Source organism: Meleagris gallopavo, chromosome 1 (assembly GCF_905368555.1).
Source record: "Meleagris gallopavo chromosome 1, MGAL_WU_HG_1.1, whole genome shotgun sequence".
NCBI lineage: Eukaryota > Metazoa > Chordata > Aves > Galliformes > Phasianidae > Meleagris > Meleagris gallopavo.
In genome coordinates this window covers 116039946-116061483 of record NC_139404.1, presented here as the reverse complement: position 1 = coordinate 116061483, position 21538 = coordinate 116039946, and the positions used below count along the sequence as shown (strand labels likewise).

Sequence of the window (21538 nt, the reverse complement as noted above, 5' to 3'; positions counted from 1 at the left end):
AGAAAACAGGGCTTCAGAATGTTTGACAGCTATCAGAACTGGAAGATGAGAGCCAAGTCTCTTCTGGGACTCTGTTTTGTAACCACCTCACCACTCATTGCAGGATTTTAGTTTGAGAAGGTGGTGCACTGGGATTTCTCCCCCAGATGATACTGTTACAGCCCCTTAACTACCCTTCCAAAGCACCAACAGACCCTGGGTAAACGGGGTCTATGGAGCCAGCACTTACCAAGGAGACCTTCAAAAGTGCTTCAGTGTTACCTGAAAATTCACTGCAGTCAGTTAGACGACCCAGTTCACCAGACACGTATGAGAATTTCTCAGTACTTAAAATCAGTAGTTCTTATGACTAGGAAATATCATCTACTGTTGAGTACAGAGGATGAACAGAACAACTAAATTTCTAATATTCCTGTTTCTCTCACCAACTTCAGTATATAGCTTATCTCTACTATCTGTGTGGTCTTATTTAGTGCTAATGAAGAAAACAGACTGTACTAAATCTGTTTGCTTAGTAAGAAGTGGCTGTAAGGCAGCGTGACTGAATGTGGTATCGCATCCGCTATCACAGCTTACTTAACAGCAGGATATCTCACTGGTTAAAAAAAAATATTATAAATTATAAACATAAAAGACAGAAATTGTTGCAAAGAAGCAACAGGCATCGCAGATCCTCCTGCTGCAGTATTGGCACGCATTATTGGATTCAGCAAGCAGGTCTGGCACTAGCCTACTGTGCTGGCTTTCAAAGTAAATACTGCAGCAAAGGAATCTGCTCTCGAATCTGTGTTACAGAGAATAAATAAATAAAAATGCTCACACTCCCTGGCATGGCAGGATACCTACCAGGGCTCCATCGGGTCCAAACAGCTCTAAAAAGTTGCCAATAAATTCCCTGGACTTTTCTTCCCATTTCTGAATGAGGTCATGGCTCTTCTCTTCCACCTTGTTAACAAATTCTTTTGATTTTTCCTCTACGTTCTTTACTTTTTCTTTCATTTTGTCCACTTGGTTTTGAAAGCGGTATTTCTTCTCCTGTTTAGAAAGTGTGGGCAGAGATGAATATACAGGGACTTGGGAAACATTATGCACTGAATGCAAAGAAGAAAAACAAATCTCATGACTGTATCTGCTTTACATTTGTATATGCATTTAATATATCTGTCATGAAGCACAGAAAGTACATACTGAAAAAGATGTTTTATGTTATTACCGTGTTTATTCTACTACATCACTCTGTACGTATTTGCAAACTGAATGCACTTTGAAAATTCTGTGAACCTTGTCAAGACTACAAATGAAAAGTTAATAGTTCAAACTTAATAGAAAGCAAAGGACAAATGCATCCTGCTGCTGACTTGCCAGCCTGGATATTGACTTGGTCCCAAATGCCTCCATGGTCAGACTTCTGCAGAGCAGAAGGAAAATTCTATTCACCTCAGAGCCTGGCAAATACAAGAGCTTCAGACTGCCAGAAAAGAGAGCAAACTCCTATTGCTTAGTAGCCAAGAGAAAGAGAGCGGAAGTGAAGATACTGTTAGAAAGCCATTATTTGGCCAAGCTTCTAAAGTACTCCAGGGCTTTTGTCCCGATATGCTTCTGTGCTCCTCAAAAGTACAGCATCCAGAACTAACCAAATCTTTGGCCCTGAAAACAGAATCCAAATCCACAGCAGCACAGCATACTACCAGCTTTTAATTTCCTGTGAACTTCATTTAATTGTCCCTTTAATTTGCTTTCCGAATGCATACTGTTCAGTACTGGGGGGTGAGGTTATTCTAGCTCATGAATCACAAGAACTCTCTTTGCGGGCTACAGGACCAAAGAAGATCATTAAAATCCAAAAAAGCCTAGCTCACTTTGCACCTAGCAGGCAGCCTTCCATTACCTGGGAAACCAACGCTTTTCTATCTTGGTGAAATCTCATTTTTTGTTTTGAAACACAAAAAGTCTCTGGTAAAAAGTAGTATTTTTGCATTTAAGTTACAATAAGCTACAATAACCACATGTCAGAAGGGACTTCAGAATTCATGGGTTTGAGACTGGGGGAAGCATAAGATACGTAACAGTATCTTAACCTCAAAGCAGTTAAAGAATGACTTTAAGAACCCCCAAGGCATCCAGCATGCCCTAATTTAATGGATACTTGCAATAGTGATTGTTATGGGTAAAACACTTAAAGCAGGATTTTTAGAGGTGTAAAAGATTGACAAAAAACATGGTGAAATATTTATGCCCAGTGTGCTGTAATTTATCTGCCAGATTTCAAGATAAGAAACAAGTAAATAAAATCCTCAAGAAATGACACAATTCAGTCATTCATGAGGGGCCTTCCCAGCTCCAGAGAAGGAGGGGTAAAGCCCCCTATGATCTAGCCCAATCACGAGGAAGATTTCAGTAATCTAGGTTATCTCAAGGCCTTAAGTTGGTACTTGAAATAGAAAATGAAGGGAATAAGCTTTCATCTCTGTCACTGTTTACTGGAGGGTAAGGTGCAGCTGAATTTTTCTGAGCAATCCTTCCAAACAGCACTCTTGCCCTACTTATGCTCTTGTGCTTCGTACTGTGATTTTTTAAAATTTCAGCATCGTTTAAGTATTTCGTTCCTAACATGCTTCCTTGTGTTTTAAAACCTATTTTAGCCTTCTCTAGTTATCTCAGGGATCAGCGTTTTTGTTGTTAATTTCTTTATTACTCTTGTCACACTGCAGAGAAAGTTTGGATATCAAAATCTTTGCTTTCTGCGCTGCCTTCTCGCAACAGAATGAAGAAACAAATCATTCACTGGGTCAGTGTTTGAGAAGACAGCAGCTGTGTGGCTGGTTTCCTTCCTAGTATGTTAGTAAGTCATTTACAGCTCAAGGAGGGATAGGAGCAGCAGCTTTGTTACAAATGTGAAAGCCGAAAATGGAAATGAAGCTGCTAATTACTAAGAGGAATTAAAACTATCTACAGGTTACCTATTTATTTTAAATTAAGTTCTTCCCAGCTCTGCCTTCTCTTTTTAAAACACTAGTGGGAAGATACACTTTCTTACCCTTTGTGGTACCTTTGGGGTCCTTAGAAAGAACGTTTCAGAAGCAAATGTGGATCAGAGTACTTACATTTATAAAACTGACGTTCAGCTCTTTGGCGGTGTATCCTCGTTGGAGGTTGCGCCGGGCATACACATCATAGTCCCGGACAATCCTTGTGATTATATCTGATGTTGAGATACCCTCAGTTCTCTGCGTTGGTACGAACATTCCTGAGCAAAGTGGGAAAAGAAAGCCAGCTGGGAAAGCACGGCAGGACCAGGCACTGCGGCAGGTAGCTGAGAAGGGACACAAAAAGCCTAACCAAAGTCAAGACACTTGCAATTCTGGCCATCTCGTTCCTAGTTCTTTCTTCTTGTTCCTTTGTGAGAGGGTTCTAGGTTGCTGTACAGTTCTTTTTTCCTCAGTCTACAGAAAGGCTAAAACTTTCCCCCTGCACAGTTCTCATTAAGTTACCAGACCGGCAGAGGCTTCTGAGTCAGCCCTTCGCTGGAGGAAGCAATTAGCTTCCACTCACTCTACTGAAAGATCATCTGCTTCTCTCTTGTGTATTTCTACTTACCCCTCCATTCCCGTGTTGTGCTGTCTGACAGTCTTTGTTCTGCTAAGTTTTAAAAAAAACAACCAAACAAGAACAGTTAGACAAACCACTGGCCCAAACCACAGAGCACCTTCAGGTAGAAGATGTATACTCTGCATTACAAAATACAAAAATACAGTACAAAAATACAGTGGGGACTGAGGCCATCAGGCTCTTCAGCCCATCCTTCATGTATATCTTGCCACTTAAGTGGTTGCATTATCACTCTCCCTTCTCCAACTATCAAAACTGGTACTTTATTAATGCTGCATTGTTTTCTTCAATGCAGCTGAGGAATGTATTTGTTTTTCACTGTTCCTCATCAAGACAGGATCTCTTGACCTGTTAAAACAAGTGTCAAAGGCAGTACTACTAGCACGCCTTGCCCTACTAGTTATTTAGTGCCACAAAACATAACTACTATCACTTATATGTAATTGCAATATTAAGCTGCTAATGAGTTGAGCTGTGAGTTAAGACCAGAAATAGTTTTGCCAAAAAAAAAATAGTGCTTTGTCTTAAAAGATTACTGCAACTATTGATCAATTAATTCTCAAATTCACTTAAGAAGGCAGGCATTGCTAGCCAATTTCACAGAGTTAGAAAAACAAATGGGGAAGGAATCGAGAAGCTTAGCAGCCTCTTGTGACTAAATGATATTTGATATGTTTTCCTTATGATCTCTAATTAGCATTCTCCTCAAAGTTAGATTATTTTAATCAAGAGCAGAGAGGTTTCCCCAGTCATGCTTTTCAGGCATGCAGCAGTCACTCAGGAAAGTATTTTTGGAAGCAGTGAAACCTGCTTTAAGCCAGAAGCTTCTATAAATAGGAGCTACAAGAATTCATTAACAGAAGCCAAACTCTACCCTTGCTATGCCAAATGCTGAATTGTTTTCAAGTAAGTGTTAAAAGCCACTTTGCCTTTAGCCCTTTTACCTTTAGTCACTGATTTTGCTTTTATTTGCTTCATATGCTAAACCAGTTCATGTTTTTAAACCCAGTTGTTTAGAGATGGGCAGAGGTTTAGTCAGCGCAGTGCTGCAGAGCTCACTGTTGTCCATATGCCCTCTCCTCCATCGACTACACAGGAAAATAGCAGTGCATGGAAATCTATACATGGGGCTCCAAACTTTGTATTTGCTTCTCTGTTCACTAACAACTTGGTGTGGGAAAATGGGAGTACTGAAACTAAGGAAAATGCACAAATGCTTCCACAACATTGTTCTATTTAAAACAAAATGCCCTAGGGGAAATTCCCTACGCTGATAATGCTATTCTGGAATGTTAGGACCATTACGATATTAGATCTCAAAACTAAGGTAGCATTATTCCTGTTTTACATCTAACAAAGTTCAGTAACACAAAATTGAAATCACTTCTCCAGCATCCTTCAGCAATGGACAAAGGACAGAACACAGCTCTCTGAAGCTCACACTGTGTGGTGTGACAGCAGAGAAGGATGAGTCAAGTTTGGGCACTCTCTAGCTCAGTCTGATAATAACAGACACCAAGGGCTCCTGCCGTGTTGTACAGGGAGCTCGGCACCTCACAGACCTAATGCAAAATAGTTTTCCAGTCAGCACCTTTTCTGTATGTCCCATCCATACCATAGGTATGTTTGTTCCACTGCCCAATAAAGTGAAGCAGTGCAGGCTCTGAACCTGCAGAACAGCAGTTCCCAGAGGACGGCTGCGAGTCAAACACCACAGTGACATCTGCAAGTGGAAAAAGATCAAGAACTGCTGCTATAAAAAGCTTATTTTTACAGCTTGGGTCAATAACTGCTCTACTGCTGTCATTGTATAGCTTGAGAACGTCATTTTGTGCTACAAATTACCATCAAGCAGATTTGTTCTTGAATTCTTTTAAGACCAGGAAGAGGACGGATTCTTCATTGTCCAAAGAGGTGCTTCCAGAGAGCAGTGGAAGAAAGAAATAATCAGTTCCTCCTCCTGCACTGTGCATTTTGCCAGAAGCAAAGAGTGACTTAACTCAGTCTGCTTAGATCAGCTTCCATGAACTGAAGACAAACTCGTGATAACTTCAGCTTGTTCACATTCAACGCAATATGGTAGTCAACCACCTGCTAAATGGCCATGCCGAATTAATTACTCTGGTAATGATTTAAACCCTCGGCCAGCGTAGTGAAAAAACCCTCAGTGTAAATCAGAAGTGGATCCTAATGACTCCCGAGGGCCTACAGTGTGCCCTCATATTCAGGCCTGTTCTGTGTCAAGGAATCATTAATTTGTGGTTACCAACAAGCCACTGCAGTTGGCTGGGCTATTATGGGAGCTGAACTCATTTCCATCAGTTTAGAGCTCGCACTTTAGCACCCTAAATTCATTAAAGAAAAAAAGATGGGACTTTTATTAAGACAGATTTGAATGTTTTCCTGGGGGCTGTGGAAGGAATTCAGCACAGGACATCCTCTGTGGTTCTACAAAATCAATCTTTCTGCTGAAATCAGCAATATCTGATTTTAGAGTGTAAGAGAACATGGTGCTGCTTTTCTCACAGCAGCTGTGGTCAAAAGGCAGTAAAAGAGTTTGAGCTGAGGCTGAATAGAAAGGTTCTAGAAGCGTCAAGTTGCTCTTACCTGCCTCTTTTATGTGCTTATATACATCATCCGAGCCAGCAGAGGAGTACGGGATGTCATCGTGGGCTACAAAGTCAATCTGCCAGTGAACAGAAGAAGAATCACATGCCACCATCACTGAATTTTGGTTCAGAGAGGGGTTATTGTGGAGGATCAACTCTTGATTTCAGCTGACTTTCTTTTGACATTCTCATCCTAAAGCCATCACCTAGAATACTGCACTAGATTTAGGCCTAAAACTGCTAAGTTCTGTGATAATAATGAAAGAACAGAAAGTTTGTCTCCAGAAGCACTGTCATTAGCACAGCGCTGTGGCTGTCTGTGTGTGATATTCTGTACAAAACCTAAGACAGCTGTTTCAGCTACTGCAAGAGCCGAGTCACGTGGGCACCAAAGTACAGTTAGTAAATTACGCTTTTGTTAAGACATGTACTGCACGAGGGACAATAACTGTAAGAGATTATATTTCTTTGTATTTCTGGCCAAGTATTGCACCTGTTCACATTAATAAGAAATATGTCTTGAATTCAGGACTTTAACAGAACTTCAGTCATTACATTATAGCTCTACTGCTTCTTGATCTTTTCTGAACGTAAGTTTATGGATGATTCTTCAGTTATTTTGCCATTCAAAAATGAGCCCAGCACACTGAGGAAAAAAGACAGAGAAATATAGCATTTTCTGACACATTTTCTGACGATTGAGGGCAGGCAAGGCAGGTACCTAACTTTGGTGACTGGAGTGTACTGAATTAAATAACTTACTCCAGCTGACACAACTTCACACGCTTGCTGTTTATCTTCAACTGACAGCCCATATGAGGGACAGGGGGATAAGAGGAGAAACGTACCTTATGTTTCTCAAGGAATTCTGGTGTTAGTGTCCAGGGTGCATCTCTGATGACCTCATCCACATAGCGACAGTGTCTGAGGGCTTCATATCTCTCCGTTTCATTCATCACAGTGAAGCCTTTGAACTTATGAGTTAAATCATCACTGCAAACTAAAATATGGAAGTATCATCAAAATGACTTTACCTGCTGTAGAATTTGCTTGATCAGACATTTTTCACTTCCCATATTTACGTTAAGCACTTGGTTATCACCTTAGCTAATTTTTGGGAGCTCCAGGGCCTCTAGGAGTTCTGCTCACGGTTGGCAAGTACAACCACAGATTTATGAGAGATCTTCCCTTTCTGGAGCTGCAGCCGGAGCCCAAGTGAAATATTGCAGGACATCTCACATGGTACCGTAAGCACATGTGAGGCAAGTGAATCCCACTACAAGCAGAGATTTCAGGGCTGATTATGGACAGTGCTTTAAAAACAAATGGAAACTGCAGTGTCAAACTACATGTATCACAAAACGGTTGAGACAGGAAGATACCCGGACACCTAATCCAACAACCCCTCCCTGGAGGGGGGCTGACTACAGCAAGGCTGCACACCAAAGATGGAGACCCCACAGCACCCTGTTCCAGCGTTCAACTGCCCTTGCAGTATAAAGGTTTGCTCTTACGTAAACAAAGTTCTAAATGATTAATTTGCCCACACAGCTCTAAATCACAGAAGAACAGTTTCTCATTAAATAAACATTGATAAAAAACAAGTCAGGGCAAATTTTACAGGAATCCGTCTCTGAGCTTAGCTTTAACTTCAGCAGATTTCATAGAAAGAGAAATAAGGCTTATGGCATGATCAAAAGGGAAATCACAGAAGAAAAAGCCCTGTGGAAAGGACTGGGAGAAGCCATATGCTCCAGTGGAGAGGGTGGAGCCTGGGAATGCATCTTTAACTCTGGATGTGCCAATACTACATCACACTGCTTTTAAAATGAGGCGGAAACACCATCCATGTTACTGGAGGACTATAAAAGTTGGCCATTTTCCTTCCACTCACATAATGTTGCATAAGATGCAGTGGCCTGTCCCCACGGCTCTAACTCTGTCCAATATTATAGCTGCAATAGTCATTTGACTCCCATACGGAATAATTTGATACCCTTTGGGTTGACAGTATTTGCCCTTCACCACAGGTCAAACCCATGCCTTTGCGTCTCACTTTTCTGTGACACCTGGACAAACAGTAAATATACTTGACAAATGACAAATGCAGCATTATTAGTGCTGCAGAGGCACGTGATAGCAGCCCAACAGCAGCCACATCTTCCCAATTTGAAAACGCCAACTTATCAGACGAGGCTCTGGCAAAGATTCAGTCTTTTTTGAGATTTAAAATTGATATTATTGATGTATGGTCATAAAGGACCTTTAAAGCAGGCAAAATGTAAATACCCTGGAGCTCAGGCAAAATTCAGAGTCAGATAATAATATATATGTGTATTTCAGCTAGCTAAATGCTACTCTCTCTTATTACATCATTTTTATCATGCCTGCTGACAGGAAATCTAATGGAGAAAATGCATTTGTAGTAGGAACATTCCTTTCTGAGACTGCATTTGTATTTATTTACAAACTTTATGTAACCTTAGAGTTATCCTCTCCTGGAAGAAAAGGTTTACTAAAATTATTGGAAAATGGAAGTTTTTGCTTGAATTTTGTGGAAAGGTGAGATTTCAATTTTTGAGTACTACTTGTTCATATAGAGTGCAGTCACAGTATGTCTGCATTTCCTTTTATTTCTATCATCCTGCTCTAATGAGTGACTTGAGAAGGCATAAACGTCTATCAAAAACATCTCAGCTCCAAATAATTGTTTTCACAATAAGAAATAAAAAGGATCGGTTGTGATGCACAGGAACACACATGATACCAGTGCTTTTGCAGCACAAATTGTACGTGGGTGTGGAAAAGTGTCCATTCTTTAAACATGCTAAGGCACTGCATTGCTGTGAAAAGGTATTAATGAGTGCTGGCTGCTTTGTCTTTCACTCCAGAACTAAAAGGCACAGTGAGCTACGCCATGAAATTCAATAAAGCTGCATTTTTGCCCCAGAGCTCCTTCCCTGACCTGAAGTGGTGACACAACCACTTCACCTCTCTTGCTTTTAAAACAAGAACAAAGCCTACATAATTTCCATTTTTTAAGCTTCACATTCTTCACACTTTTACACATCCGCTTGTTTCTACTGCAAGCTATCTGGATCAAGAGGGAAACAAGATGTCCTAAATTTTTCCTTCGTAACAAAGGGATGTCATTTCCTTCTCAGGAAGCTCCCTTTGAATTGTCACCATTCATAAACTTAAGAGTAAAACCGAAGATTATGTTTAAAAGGAGATTTTCTTTTCCTCTACAATTTTTTTTTAACCTTCCCCCTTTCTAACTGATTTGGAACAAAGATGCAGTGAGTGTCTTAGAAAGTGTCTGGAGGTTGCATTTTCATTCTCTTTATTATCACTTCTATGAACGTCTGAGCAGCTGCATATTGCTGTGCAATATTTCTGAGATGTATCTCAAACTCAAAGGTGCAGGGAAACTGGAAATGAAATGCACGTTCGTGGGGCCTCACGAGAACGGTGCCTGCACAGCCAGCTGGGCAGGAAACAGCCACTCTCCAGTGACTTCTCTGGCATATGCCAAGTGCTGAGCATCTGTTAGCAAGGCACAAGGCAAAAAAGAAGGAATTAGTGGAAAAAGCTGGAAAGAATGTAAATTGCCTGGGGGCACTTGTGAGCCGAAAAATACATTCAAGTCATGATCTACATTTAGGTCTACAATGATAACGGGCTAGATTCAGCTTCTCGGCTGATGGTGAAGACTGGGCTCGCACACACAGTACTGACCCAGCAGCAAGAGGACGTGGGCTGTGCCTGACTGGCAGAGGGACTGAAGAGCCAGAAATAAATGAGTGGCTGATCTCATTCACTCATCTCCATCTTTGAACAATTTTGAGCGAATAGCTGAAAAAGGTAAATTATTCATGTGGAGCTATTCTAAGCACAGAGTCACGCAGACACCTGCTTTAACTAGAATGGGAATTGTGCCTGTGCTGCTGAGGGCAGAATTTGACTTTTACTTTAATTGATGCAATTGTAAGATGTAAGTCAAGGCAAATCACCTATAGAAAGCCCCCAGAGTGAAAGTAGCATTCAAAGTCATAGTGCATTAACAGCTGGGGGTGAGAGCACAGCAATAACTCCAATGCTAAAGCACAGAAGCAAAAATTCAGTGCAATAAATTACTCTGATCTTACCTCCTACTAATAAGTAGCTATTTGGGAATAGAGTTTTGGCTTGCATAAGAGCTCTAGCATGGCCAGAGTGGAAGAGGTCAAATATCCCATCTGCATACACTCTGACAGGTCTGTCAACTGTGGAGAAAGAAACACAACAGTGATTTTACAGACCCCAAACTAGTTTCACTTAATTCAGCTGAACAGGTTTTTGTTCCCAGATAAGATCATTGTGAATATCTACTCCAGTTCTGATATTCAAAATTCTCTGTGGGTGAACTTGCGGAGTTTTATCCTGCTTATTGCTTCTTCTTCTCTGTACTCTGCTGTTTTCTCTCAAACTTAGCCTATTTATTATCATCCATCATCCCCGTATTCTAATTTAGCAAAAATGTCATCCTCCTGTCTCATTCAGAGTTCCACCATATGTCTTGTTCTTTTCCCTCTGCCTTTCTAGACTGTTCTGTCTTCTGGATTTTTTTTTTCCTTGCTTTTTACTATTGCTTCACATTTTCTCCCTTCTGGTTTGTAGCTTTTTTCCCCATAACTCACCTCTTCCACATAAGCACTTCACTGTCCTTTTTTCATACTTCCCTCTTATTAATGAGCTCATCTTTTTTTTCAATCTTACACCTGCTATCACCCATATAACTCTTCCCGTATGAAATCTTCAGCAACAGCCTTTAGGCAGAAAAGGTAAAACATTACCAAATGACTGGCCTAGCAGCTGTGCCACAAAGAAGTTACCTTCAAGCAAAAGGGAAACAGAGACAAGAAAAACAGAGCCCTAACATTCATGGAATGTGCTTCAGCGTTACAGAGAGATATCTCCACTATCAGGACATCCCCGGGTCCATAAAAATTTGGGACCACATAATACCTTGTACAACTGACTGGAAATCTGGTATTTACTCCTCTACAGTGGATCTGCTTACGTACTTTAGAAGCTTATTTTAAGTATGCAGAGTAAGCATGCAAAAGCTTTAAAAAAAAAAATTGATTCTCCTGGAATTCAGAGGGGCTGAAATATTTATTTGGGACTTTCTGTGAAATTATACTGTTTCCTCAGCCCAAACACAGAGGTAAGTCTGGAAAAAATGTTCAGACAGAGCTCACAAATTAGGAATGTTTTCTTTATAACGGGCAAATGGTCTTTAATTAAGGCCACTTAAGGTTTTTATGTGGTCAGCAAGAGAATCATTGAAAGAAACTCCAGTGGTAGCCATTACATTACACAACACAATTTTCAGTCTGGAGTGGGCTGGCAAGCCTTCCTTCTGAACAACATGCAAGCATCCACGAGAATATCAAACTCTACCTTGAAATGTTTTCTCCTGTTTTTTTTTTTCTCTAGCGAACAATAAAGGTCCTTTAGTCAGTGGTTTCTTCCCCATTACCTGACAGCACCAGATATCAGGCTGGCCTCTCTTCTTCCAAATAGAAGGCAAAAGCAAGTATTGATACCTATCTGTAAAAGAATGCCTTTGCTTTGAGAGTACCCATGGTCCTGCTGATATTCTCTACACATACCTGGTGTTCCCAGGCGGGCTTGTGCAATGGTTAGCTTCTCGTGGGGTGCTCTGCACTGACAGCTTGTTTCATCTGCAAATGGGGCAGGTGCTGTCAGAGTCTGGAAGAGGGAAAAACACAAAGTCAATTTGGTCATCAAGGAGTCAAAAAAGAACCACTGAACTGTGCCAGAATACTCTAACCAGGCTAAATGCTGGTGTGTTTCCTAGGAACGTTTGCTTTTCGGTCAAACTACAGCAAATACAATTCACAGAAGGTAAAATGATGAAGAAAATAAAGCTTTCCAAAAACTTTCCAAAGCTTTCCACTTTTCCAACCTAACTCATTGTCTCAGCTGAGAAGCTCAAGCATTCTGACGTGAGAGCAGGCACAGAACTGTTCTGTTTGCAGGGCAAAGACAGGTCTGATGGCTATGGGTCCTGGCAGCTTAATCGTTGGTTTGGTCTCAACAAGACCGAAGGCCCAAGTTAACAAGATGTGCTTTGCTCTGTGTAAACAACAGCTGGAAAAGCTAACTGGAATCTAGAATACTACAAATGGGCCAACTCCTCACACATACCTGTTCTTCCAACTGACAAAACAGCAGTACAGATGACAGGGACCACACACTGTTTTGCTGTGTCTTTAATCAGAATCTCAGACAATTCTGAGGAGCCATTCAAAATAAAGCCAGGACTGCAACCAGAACTCCTACCTAGCCAGAGCTATCTGAGCTACAATTCCCTTCTCTTTTCTGACATATACTGTAATAGTACTAAAATGCTTGAATTGTCGTCAGAGTACAACGAGGGTCTGAAGAGCTTATAAAATAAAGACAGGAGTGAGAGAGTGAGGATGTGTGAAGAATGACGTGGTGTTATCTGTCAGGAAACCCTGCTACAGACATTACTTTTTTCTGTTCATGCCTATGTAGGAAATTCTCGGCAGGAAGAATATCAGGTATTTATTATCTGCCATATGGTCTGATATGAAAAAAAACATGCTTCCCTTACTCTTGGCTTGACATCTCTCCAGAATCATAGAAACAACAAGCTATAATTAGCTGAGCTTTGGGTTGCTCTGTTTCTGTGAGATGAGGTGTTACTTACTTTGCTTCCACCGCGATTTAGCTGGGACCTCACAGCCTTGCACCACTGCTTTGGTTTTGACAGTGACCATTTATGCAGTGCACAGCTGTCAGTATAAATTTGATCTGTTGGTAGTAACAGAATCTCTCTTCCTGTTTATTTATGCTTTTTTAGCTTTTAGATATTGAATCACTTAATCACTGAGCATTTATTTTCTTTAGCATCCCAAGATGCTTAAATCCAAAGACACGTAGAGCTTAATTGCTGCTGACCTCTGTGCTGTCTTGTTGCATGCAAAGGTCAGAGGACAGTAGCAAAAGGACAGTAAAAAGTGATCTGTAAGAATCATTTTCAACTCTTCCTGCTTTGGGATATACTATTTGTCTTGTTTCCCTCAAGCACTCAACCTTTATATACGCATGTGTACGTTTTTCCTTCCTTTTTTTCCTAAGATCAAAGACTGCTGGAAATCATCTGAGGTCACATTAATATGTTGGTGATAAAAATCACAGCTTCCCTGCGCAGACAAGGTTAAAATTGGAGAAAATATGCCAAACAACTCCACATTTCTGCCTGGGTCTCACGGAATTGAACTATTCAACCAGCAACCCACGTAGCACAGCACAGAGCATTACACATAATCATATAGTGTGAGCTCCCTCCTTTATTTTCTAAATACCGTCTTTTTGCTTCTGTCTTTGTGATCCCTGAGTGCTAACCTGTCTTTTTATCTCCAAGCAAGGTCAAGTTACACAACAGCCATACAGCCAGGTTCGTGCTGAGATAAAGAGGAAGGCAGAAATGTTAAAACAATAATGGCTATGGTCTGAGGCCTGCAACTGGTAATCAGATCCTAGCTTGGCAGAGGCTGTTTCCTTAGAGATTATTTGAAGAAAATAGGCCTGGTTCACAGCAAGATTTTTTTTTTCCAGGCAAACACAGTGGGGCTTTTTGTCCATTTGAACACCTTTATGACACCAAGGTTTTTCTTTCACTCTCTGCTAAATGGAGAACAACCTCTATTAGCTTCCCATCAATCTAGTTTTTGTAAACACTCATCGTTAAAGCTCACCTCATGGCCAAGGGCTTAGACCCAGACTTGTCCATGCTTCTGTTACTCTGTGACCTCTCAGTGGATAAGAAAATGCATTAAACACAGCAAGTTAAAATCAGCAAAATTCTCTCAAAGACAGAATGCATAAATAGAGAAATGGATAAATACTGTGTGCTGCCACACATCAATAGCTCCCAGTTAGTGTATATAATACTATTCCATTTTCTCTGGCCTAGAAAAGATGCCACAGAGCTTAAAAAGAACATCTTATGAGGAAAATAAGATCATCTGGTTTGTCTGCAACGGTGTAAGATAAAGTATTTCAAGAAGTGATCAAAAAACAGAAATAAATGATCAAGCGCCTTTCCACTTTTATTATAATTACTCCTATCTTTCCAATTTCCTATGAGTAATAACTGGAACTGAGAGAAGAGATAATCTATATAGCAGCCTTTTCATTTTGGTTAATCCATTGAAGTACTTGTAGAAGTTTGCTTCAGTTCTGTTAATAATCAGATGGTTAGACAAGTGTACTTCTGTCTTCTTCTGACAGACTTTTCTCTTCATCTGTGTCTTCATTATTTTCTGGCACTTTCATTTTGCAATTAGCCAAGCAAGTCAAATCACCTTTGGACCAAGATAAGCTTCTGAGATCTGCATCATCCTGTAGCAGGGTACTCTGCAGCCTCAACGTGAGCTCACTGGCAAATTATCTCCTTTTGCTTGCTCAGCATCTGCCTTTTGCTTGTATTGCTTTATATTCTTGTACTGGAAATCATCCGTAGTCACCTATTCCATGTCTCTCAGGATTTCAGTTATTTTGTGATTTCTCTCTCTTTCCTCCTCTCGGTCATTTTTTTCCACGCTAATTTTGCTGTGATTAAATAACAGAATTATTCCCTTGTACAGCTGGTCCATAGCTGTGTTTATTTTTGTTGCCCTTCTCTGTTAGTCGCAAGGTGGTTTATACACTGTTCAAGCTGATAACTCTTCCAATTTCTAGAAAGGGAGCTTTTAAGTAGGATGGGGCTGATATCTTACACAGTCTACTAGTGACAGAGCAGAATAGTTTTCAACAAAAAGAGGGGAGATTCAGGTTAGATGTTAGAAGGAAATCCTTTACTCAGAGGATGGTGAAGCTATTAGCACAGCTGCCCAGAGAAGCTGTGGTGCCCCATCCCTGGAGGCGCTCAAGGCCAGGTTGGATGGGGCCCTGGGCAGCCTGAGCTGGTGGGGGGCAGCCCTGCCCATGGCAGGGGTTGGGGCTGGGTGGGCTTTATGGTCCCTTCCAACCCAAACCATTCTGTGTTCATTTCATGATTCTATGACTGTAGAGCTTTAACAGATAGGAATAGAAAATTATTTACATGGTGCTCACACTCTGGGGTTATCTGAGGCCGTAAGCACCTGATACCAGCAGGGAGACCATATTTTCATTTAAGCAGTCCAAATGCCATGTTGTTACTGTAATATTAATTTGTGGAGTCTAGAGACAATCTGTTACCTGTCATAAATGGAGAAGTCATTGTGAAATGGGGATTCCTTAGTGATATTTACGTCTGAGGATGTTAAAAATAAAAAAAAACTTTTGCAGTGCAACTGGAAGTGTTTCCTGGAAATGAAGATATTGCACTGAATTATAATTAAAAATTGAATTCCTAAAAGCAAATGGATGTGAAAACAAGGTATCAAACAACCCCTGCATACCAGAAGTGACCCATCTGGTGACAAGTTTCAAGTATCTCACATGTTCACACAAGAACTGAACGAAGTTCAATCAACTTCAGTAATTGAAGAGATGGAGAAGTAGGAAAAGAGGGGCTTCCAAGTAAATCCCTCAGATAGCGTCATTTGCACTCAGTATGTTAGCAGCCCCCAAATATAACTAATGAGACACTGAGAGGAGAGTGCAGGGCAGTAGCTCTTTCCAACTGAACTCCATCCTGAGTCAGAATACAACCCCAGAAGAAATGCCATATGACTACTAGGAGTAGTTCATTTTCAGGTGTATCTTGATGCTGCCTTTCTATTACCTCTCTTCATAGCCTCTTAGGCTACTGTAGCCATTTAACTCAGCTGCAATTCAGCAGATAAATACGAACAGCTTATGTTTCCAACGGATTTAAAGGAAAGTGGAAGGTGTTTTGTAGAGGAACAGGAGTCAGACCACTGAAACAGCACCTAAAAAGTATGAGCACCTCTACACCATTTATTTTGTTTACAGTCTGTAAGAGGAATAACTAGTTGTGCGGCTGTTTTATGTATTTCTTTTTATTTTCTTCTCCCACGCAGCAGCGAGGAAGAGAGAAATATTTTTGAAACTGGGCACAGTAGAGCCATCCACACCAGACTGCATCTGGCCACTGTAGCTCTGTCTGCAGGGTAACTGCATGCAACGTACGTACGTAGAAGGGACGACTCTTTTCAAAAATTATTTTTATTAACACAGCTACACTACCTTGCTTACCACATAGCAGACAAAAACATTGTTCTCTTGATAGAGAGAACTCTTCTATGTCACCAAGGATTTGGCCAGCAACGAAGGTCTAAGCACATTTCAGGTCTTGAGCCAGTATGGCTAGACACGGAAAGCTTCACAGAGCTGTGCTTTGTAAGGCCTGTGCTTTGCTGGCAGGGAAATTCTGTGGGAGGTATGATGCTGCAATCTCCTTCCATCTCTGAGGCAGTATTTAAAACAAATAACTGATTTCACTGGAACGAATCACGTGGGTGAGGTCTACTCATATGAAGGAAGAATATTTTGGGAACCTGCTCCTGATGTTAGCAAACAGTAATTACAGAGCAGGAAATGCTGACATCGGCTTTAAGGAACATTTGCTAAGAGCAAAACGTTATTGAAACTCTTTAGGAGGAACTAAAAATACACGTGGAGCTTCTGAAGTACAAATGCCCTTTGCTAGTGGAAGGGCTTCCTACCTGGGTCTTCTCCTTGAGGTCTGGGGAGTGAACAATACAGAAAATGAAAATCCTGTCTGATGTATTTGCCTCCAGTAACTTTGGCCCAGACAGTCATAACTGAATGTTGTCGGTGGGTGCCCTGAGATAAACTTTTGAGAAGGAAAAAGCTCCAGTATTGACACATGAATCAAAAGAAAATCTAGCTTATTCTCCAGCAATTCTGCTGACTCAAAGAGGTGCATCTAAAAAAATAGGCCAAACTAACCTAACAAGAATAATAACTTAAAAAATAATTATAATAACACCTCTGTTTGCAAGCATTCCAAATTACCTTATTCCCAGTTGCTTTTTCTGGGGCTTTATCTTCAATTATACTTTGTTTGTCATTAGTACTAAGTCATGATTAAATGTGAGATGTAATTACAAATTAGAAATTAATAGCAGAAAAAAAAGCTTCCACTGCTTTCTCAAGAAGCACACTGATGTAAATATGTTTCATAGACGATGAAACTAGCACAACAATATTCTACTCTAATCTTTGCAAAAGGAGAAATAATTTTGTGACAAGATTCTTGTGTGACAACTACAGCTTCTGACCAAACTGGAACACAGTATTCAGAATTAAAATCCCTTGCAGAGGCAGGATGCATCCCAAGTTAAGCAGAGCTCAGGTGAATCATGAAGCACCTCCATCTACATGAACGCTAGCTGGAAAAGAAACAAGAGCCTCTGCAAATCACAGATCTGTCCTCTTCCTCCCAGCACAACTGGAAGGAGTGCTGCACACAAGTGACCTGGGTACTGAAAAAAAAATGATGCTAAGGCAGCGTGCAGTCTGTGAGCCTCAGTCCTACTGCCTTGCTTGACAGAGCTTCAGGCTGTCAGGGGTCTCTGACAGGAGGAGGGATATGCAACAGTTCAAGACAAGGAAGCATAGCGCTCCATCAGCAGGGTGCTGGTTACCAAACTGCGGCCTGAAAAGGCCATCATTAAAGGAGGACACTGCAATCAGACTGCAGAACCCAACTGCCTGTCATGAATTTGCAGTTAAAATCTGTGCAGCAGGTACCACAGACCCAAAACGTGCAAGCTCTGCTCCAATGCCACTTTGTGTTTTATTGACCAATGCAGAAACTGCTGATGTTGGTTCATATTTTTTTTTTAACTTCTAATGCCCATTTCTTTAGTCACCTGCATTAATGTATATACCTGATGTATGCCTAAAAGGACTTACCTTCGGGTTTACTGTAAGCAAGAGTTAATCTGCTGAAATCAGTTCAGCTGTAGATGAGATTCTGGAAGAACCTGGCTCAGTATTCAATCTCTACTCGTGTTTCAACATAAAGGTACTTAATGTCTATCAATTATTTCATGTCAGATGTAGGATAGCTTTTTTTTTAAATATAAATCATTACTCAAAATAGAGCTATGCTGAAGCATAAAGAAGAAAAAAAGAATTTTCCCCAGCACGAGGCAAGCATTCTCTGCAGTTCCCCAGCTGGAACACAGGAGCAGCCTGGTATGAGCTATTTCCCCCTAGGAAACACACTGGGCTTTCATTAACAGACCTCTGATTTATCTGTGCTTCTCACGAGAGTTTTTTCACCTTTGTCTTCTGTCTCCATGCATGCAGGAAAGATGGGCAAACTACCTGGGAACAAAATAAGCACATACGAAGACAGTTCCAGCTGTGCTGTCTGTGCACAGCCCCAAATGTGAGGTAACAGGCTACATCTTATTCCTATTTCTGTATTACTGGGTTTCTTATGTTTTATATATGTCATAATTCTGTATATGCTTTTGAGGAGCAAGTAGAGATATCTACATACAACGGTTTTTTACTCAAACCTCCACAGTAGCAACAACAACATAGTTTAAGAACTCAGTAACATTCTCTCAGTAAAGCTTCTCCTAAAATTGCATTGCAGGTACATAAAATTATTTGCAAACAAGGAATACAAGACACAGAATGTAGTGCTTGCTCCCTGTACTGTGTTCATGGGTCATTTATGAATTCTGTAGTTCTGTGGATCTGATCAACATGGATTGCAATATGTTTTTGCAGAGACTATGGCACTCTGGAATGTATACCAAATGCGTGTCCTTTGATGCGGCAAATGCAAATTTCAGCAGATTTCTGGTGCCTACAGGCAAGTTTCTATTTATTTGTTAACTGTGGTAAAGATTGCTATGTGCCCCAAGTACAAACATTGGGCATTTTTTAAGAGTTTGTGCTTTTGTGTAATAGGCAACATTTATGAAAACTAAAATTAAGCCGGAGCAGAAACAAAACTTGGAAAGGAACTAAAAGATATTGGATCACATAAAGTCATTTTGGGTTTCTCATATGTCAAGCTTTTCATGTATACATTTATGCTTAGTTCCAGTTTGAAATAAACAGATGGCAGACCCCCTAAGTCATACCATCAGATGAGAGAGAGCAAATGCATGGGATGCTTTGAAATCACAATAAAAGCCCCTAAATTTGGCATTAGCTCCTCTGGCTAAAATTGTATATGTATATTAGTGAGACATGAAAGGTAAATACAAAGATATATGGAGGCTCTTTGAAGTAAAATATCTGAAGTAATCCTACAGGTTGCATCAGAACCTATCAAATCATTGCCTGCAAATATGAAAGAGGTAAGGTATCCAGGGATGAAAATATAGAAAGCCAAGACATGAACAAGTTTCTTGCAATTTTTTTTTCCAGATTTTGAGCTTAATAATGTATTGCTTAACAGCAGGAACAGGAATCTAGAGGAGCCCACTGCTGCCTTCACTGTGCTGTCATTTCTTCTAAAATACAATACAGTACAATACAATAAAATAAACAACTAATGCAGCTGATACCTCAAATTACATGAAAGCTGTGCTCTTCAAACGTTTATAAATCTGATTTTCCAAATTATTACAGGTTCAGGGGTATCTGGTGCCTAAGTCCTACTGATTCATAAGAGCTTGTAGCTTCTGAATCTCAAGTTAAGGCAGTAGAAGGAAGCTCGGGCTTGGGATCAGTTGCTGGGATTGCCAGGGTAAACCTCAAATAGCTCTGATGCTTACAGTGCCTTGGCAGAACATGTTTTATTCGCCATATGGATAGGTCCAAAGTCTCCAGCTAGTCTCCCTGCCCTTGCAACGATGTCAGAAAAAAAACTAGTACAGCATTTCCACACAAGGCTGATATTATTTGCTGCACAGGCAAATGGGATCCGGCTTCAGCTTGAGATGTCTGAGAATGGCTTCCTGTGGTAGTGTGGATGTCACAGAACTGTGATTCCTAGAACAACCTGGTGCTCTTGGGACTACATAGCCAAGGAAAGAGCAGACACAGCAAAAGTCACCTACCTGCTTCTTTAGGTCATCATGCAGATTGACTTTAAAGTAATGAAAAAGCTGCTTAATTCCTTGCTGGCCCTTTACTCACCAACATCCCTGTACAGCCCAACTTGTCTTCTCCCCTTTAGTTCACCTTGGCTAATTCAGGTGGTTATTGGATTTCTTAGGATTCTTCAAGCTGTGCATAACTTTCCCCACCTGCTGCAGAACAGCCTGTATTCCTGACTCAAGCATTACCTCTCATTAGACACAGAGCACGATGAACTAGGTACTGCTATGGAAATACACATTTCAAGATACTTCATTCCCATTAACTGACCAATTCTGAAAACAATGCATTTTAACTCAGGTCACAACAGCACTTTTCCAGGTGTTCTCACTGAGGCCTACATTACGTGACAGGGACTTGAAATACGAGGAAAAGATCCCCTCAAAGGAAAGATGAGGCCAACTGGTACATTTTGAAGTTTGTTTTCAGGAAAGTTTCAATGTGTATTCAGTTTTGCTTTATTTGCAGCACTATACTTATAAATTGCCACCGTTTCTTTTTCTTTTTTTTATCAAAGACACTCTCTGGAATAGTCTTCCTGAACAAAGTGTGCTCTTGCAGTGTCCTTTTCTTTATTTCAGGTTGATTGGCAATTCACAAGGTGAACCCCGACCCTTCCATAAGATAGCTGCCCATGTAGAGTTTCTTCTGGAACCAAAGTCAAACTCATGATCCCAAGATACTGAAATAAATAATGATAAAAAAGGCATGTTGGTTCACACGATTTTCTACTTCTCGTCTATTTTCTCCCTTGATATCTCTGCCATCACATTGAATTAAGAGCTTGTCTCACTTACGGGCCTTTTCAGTGTAAGTAAGACACAGGCAAACCGTAACAGGATTCCCTGACTGAGATCCACAGCTCATCAGCAGTCTACAACATGTTGAACACTATGTGGGGGAAACAGCTATCTTTTGAATGCATGTCATGATATGATCAGCAATATTTATCCACTTAAAACAATGATGGTCCCTCTGACCAACCTATGGATAGCTGACCAAACCATGGATGTCTGGAGGTCTAAGCAGGTGAAGCAACGCTCACAAAAAAAAAAGAAAAAAAAAAAGAAAAAAAAGAAGAAAAAAAAAAGGAAAAAAAAAAAAAAAGAAAAAAAAAAGGAAAAAAAAAAAGGAAAAAAAAAAAGGAAAAAAAAAAAGGAAAAAGAAAAAAGAAAAATAAAAAAGGAAAAAAAAAAAGATGGGGCAGTAATAGATTGAAAAGTGGTCCAAGCCAG

General features: G+C 40.5%; 1 protein-coding gene and 1 long non-coding RNA gene across 9 annotated transcripts in view; one reads left to right on the top strand and one right to left on the bottom strand.

Moving 5' to 3' along the window:
* The window catches only part of PCYT1B (phosphate cytidylyltransferase 1B, choline), a 32490-nt gene that overhangs the window by 8226 nt on the left and 2726 nt on the right, over positions 1 to 21538 (bottom strand). For 2 of the 8 annotated variants that reach the window (XM_085210523.1, XM_085210493.1), the window contains exons 2-9: positions 11876 to 11975; positions 10367 to 10483; positions 7067 to 7218; positions 6217 to 6295; positions 5225 to 5332; positions 3598 to 3639; positions 3105 to 3247; positions 847 to 1035 (exon numbers count right to left, since the gene is read on the bottom strand). In XM_085210523.1, the coding sequence (XP_085066649.1) occupies positions 847 to 1035; positions 3105 to 3247; positions 3598 to 3639; positions 5225 to 5332; positions 6217 to 6295; positions 7067 to 7218; positions 10367 to 10483; positions 11876 to 11975 (930 nt within the window). Of the gene's footprint in view, positions 1 to 846; positions 1036 to 3104; positions 3314 to 3597; positions 3640 to 5200; positions 5333 to 6216; positions 6296 to 7066; positions 7219 to 10366; positions 10484 to 11875; positions 11976 to 21538 lie in introns of all 8 variants that reach the window. The other 6 variants (XM_085210499.1, XM_085210510.1, XM_085210532.1 and 3 more) reach the window with 6 other exon arrangements.
* LOC104915199 (uncharacterized) lies at positions 8964 to 21012 on the top strand. Its single transcript, XR_796281.4, has 3 exons — positions 8964 to 16393; positions 18549 to 18635; positions 18981 to 21012. It is a non-coding gene; the product is annotated as an uncharacterized LOC104915199 (long non-coding RNA).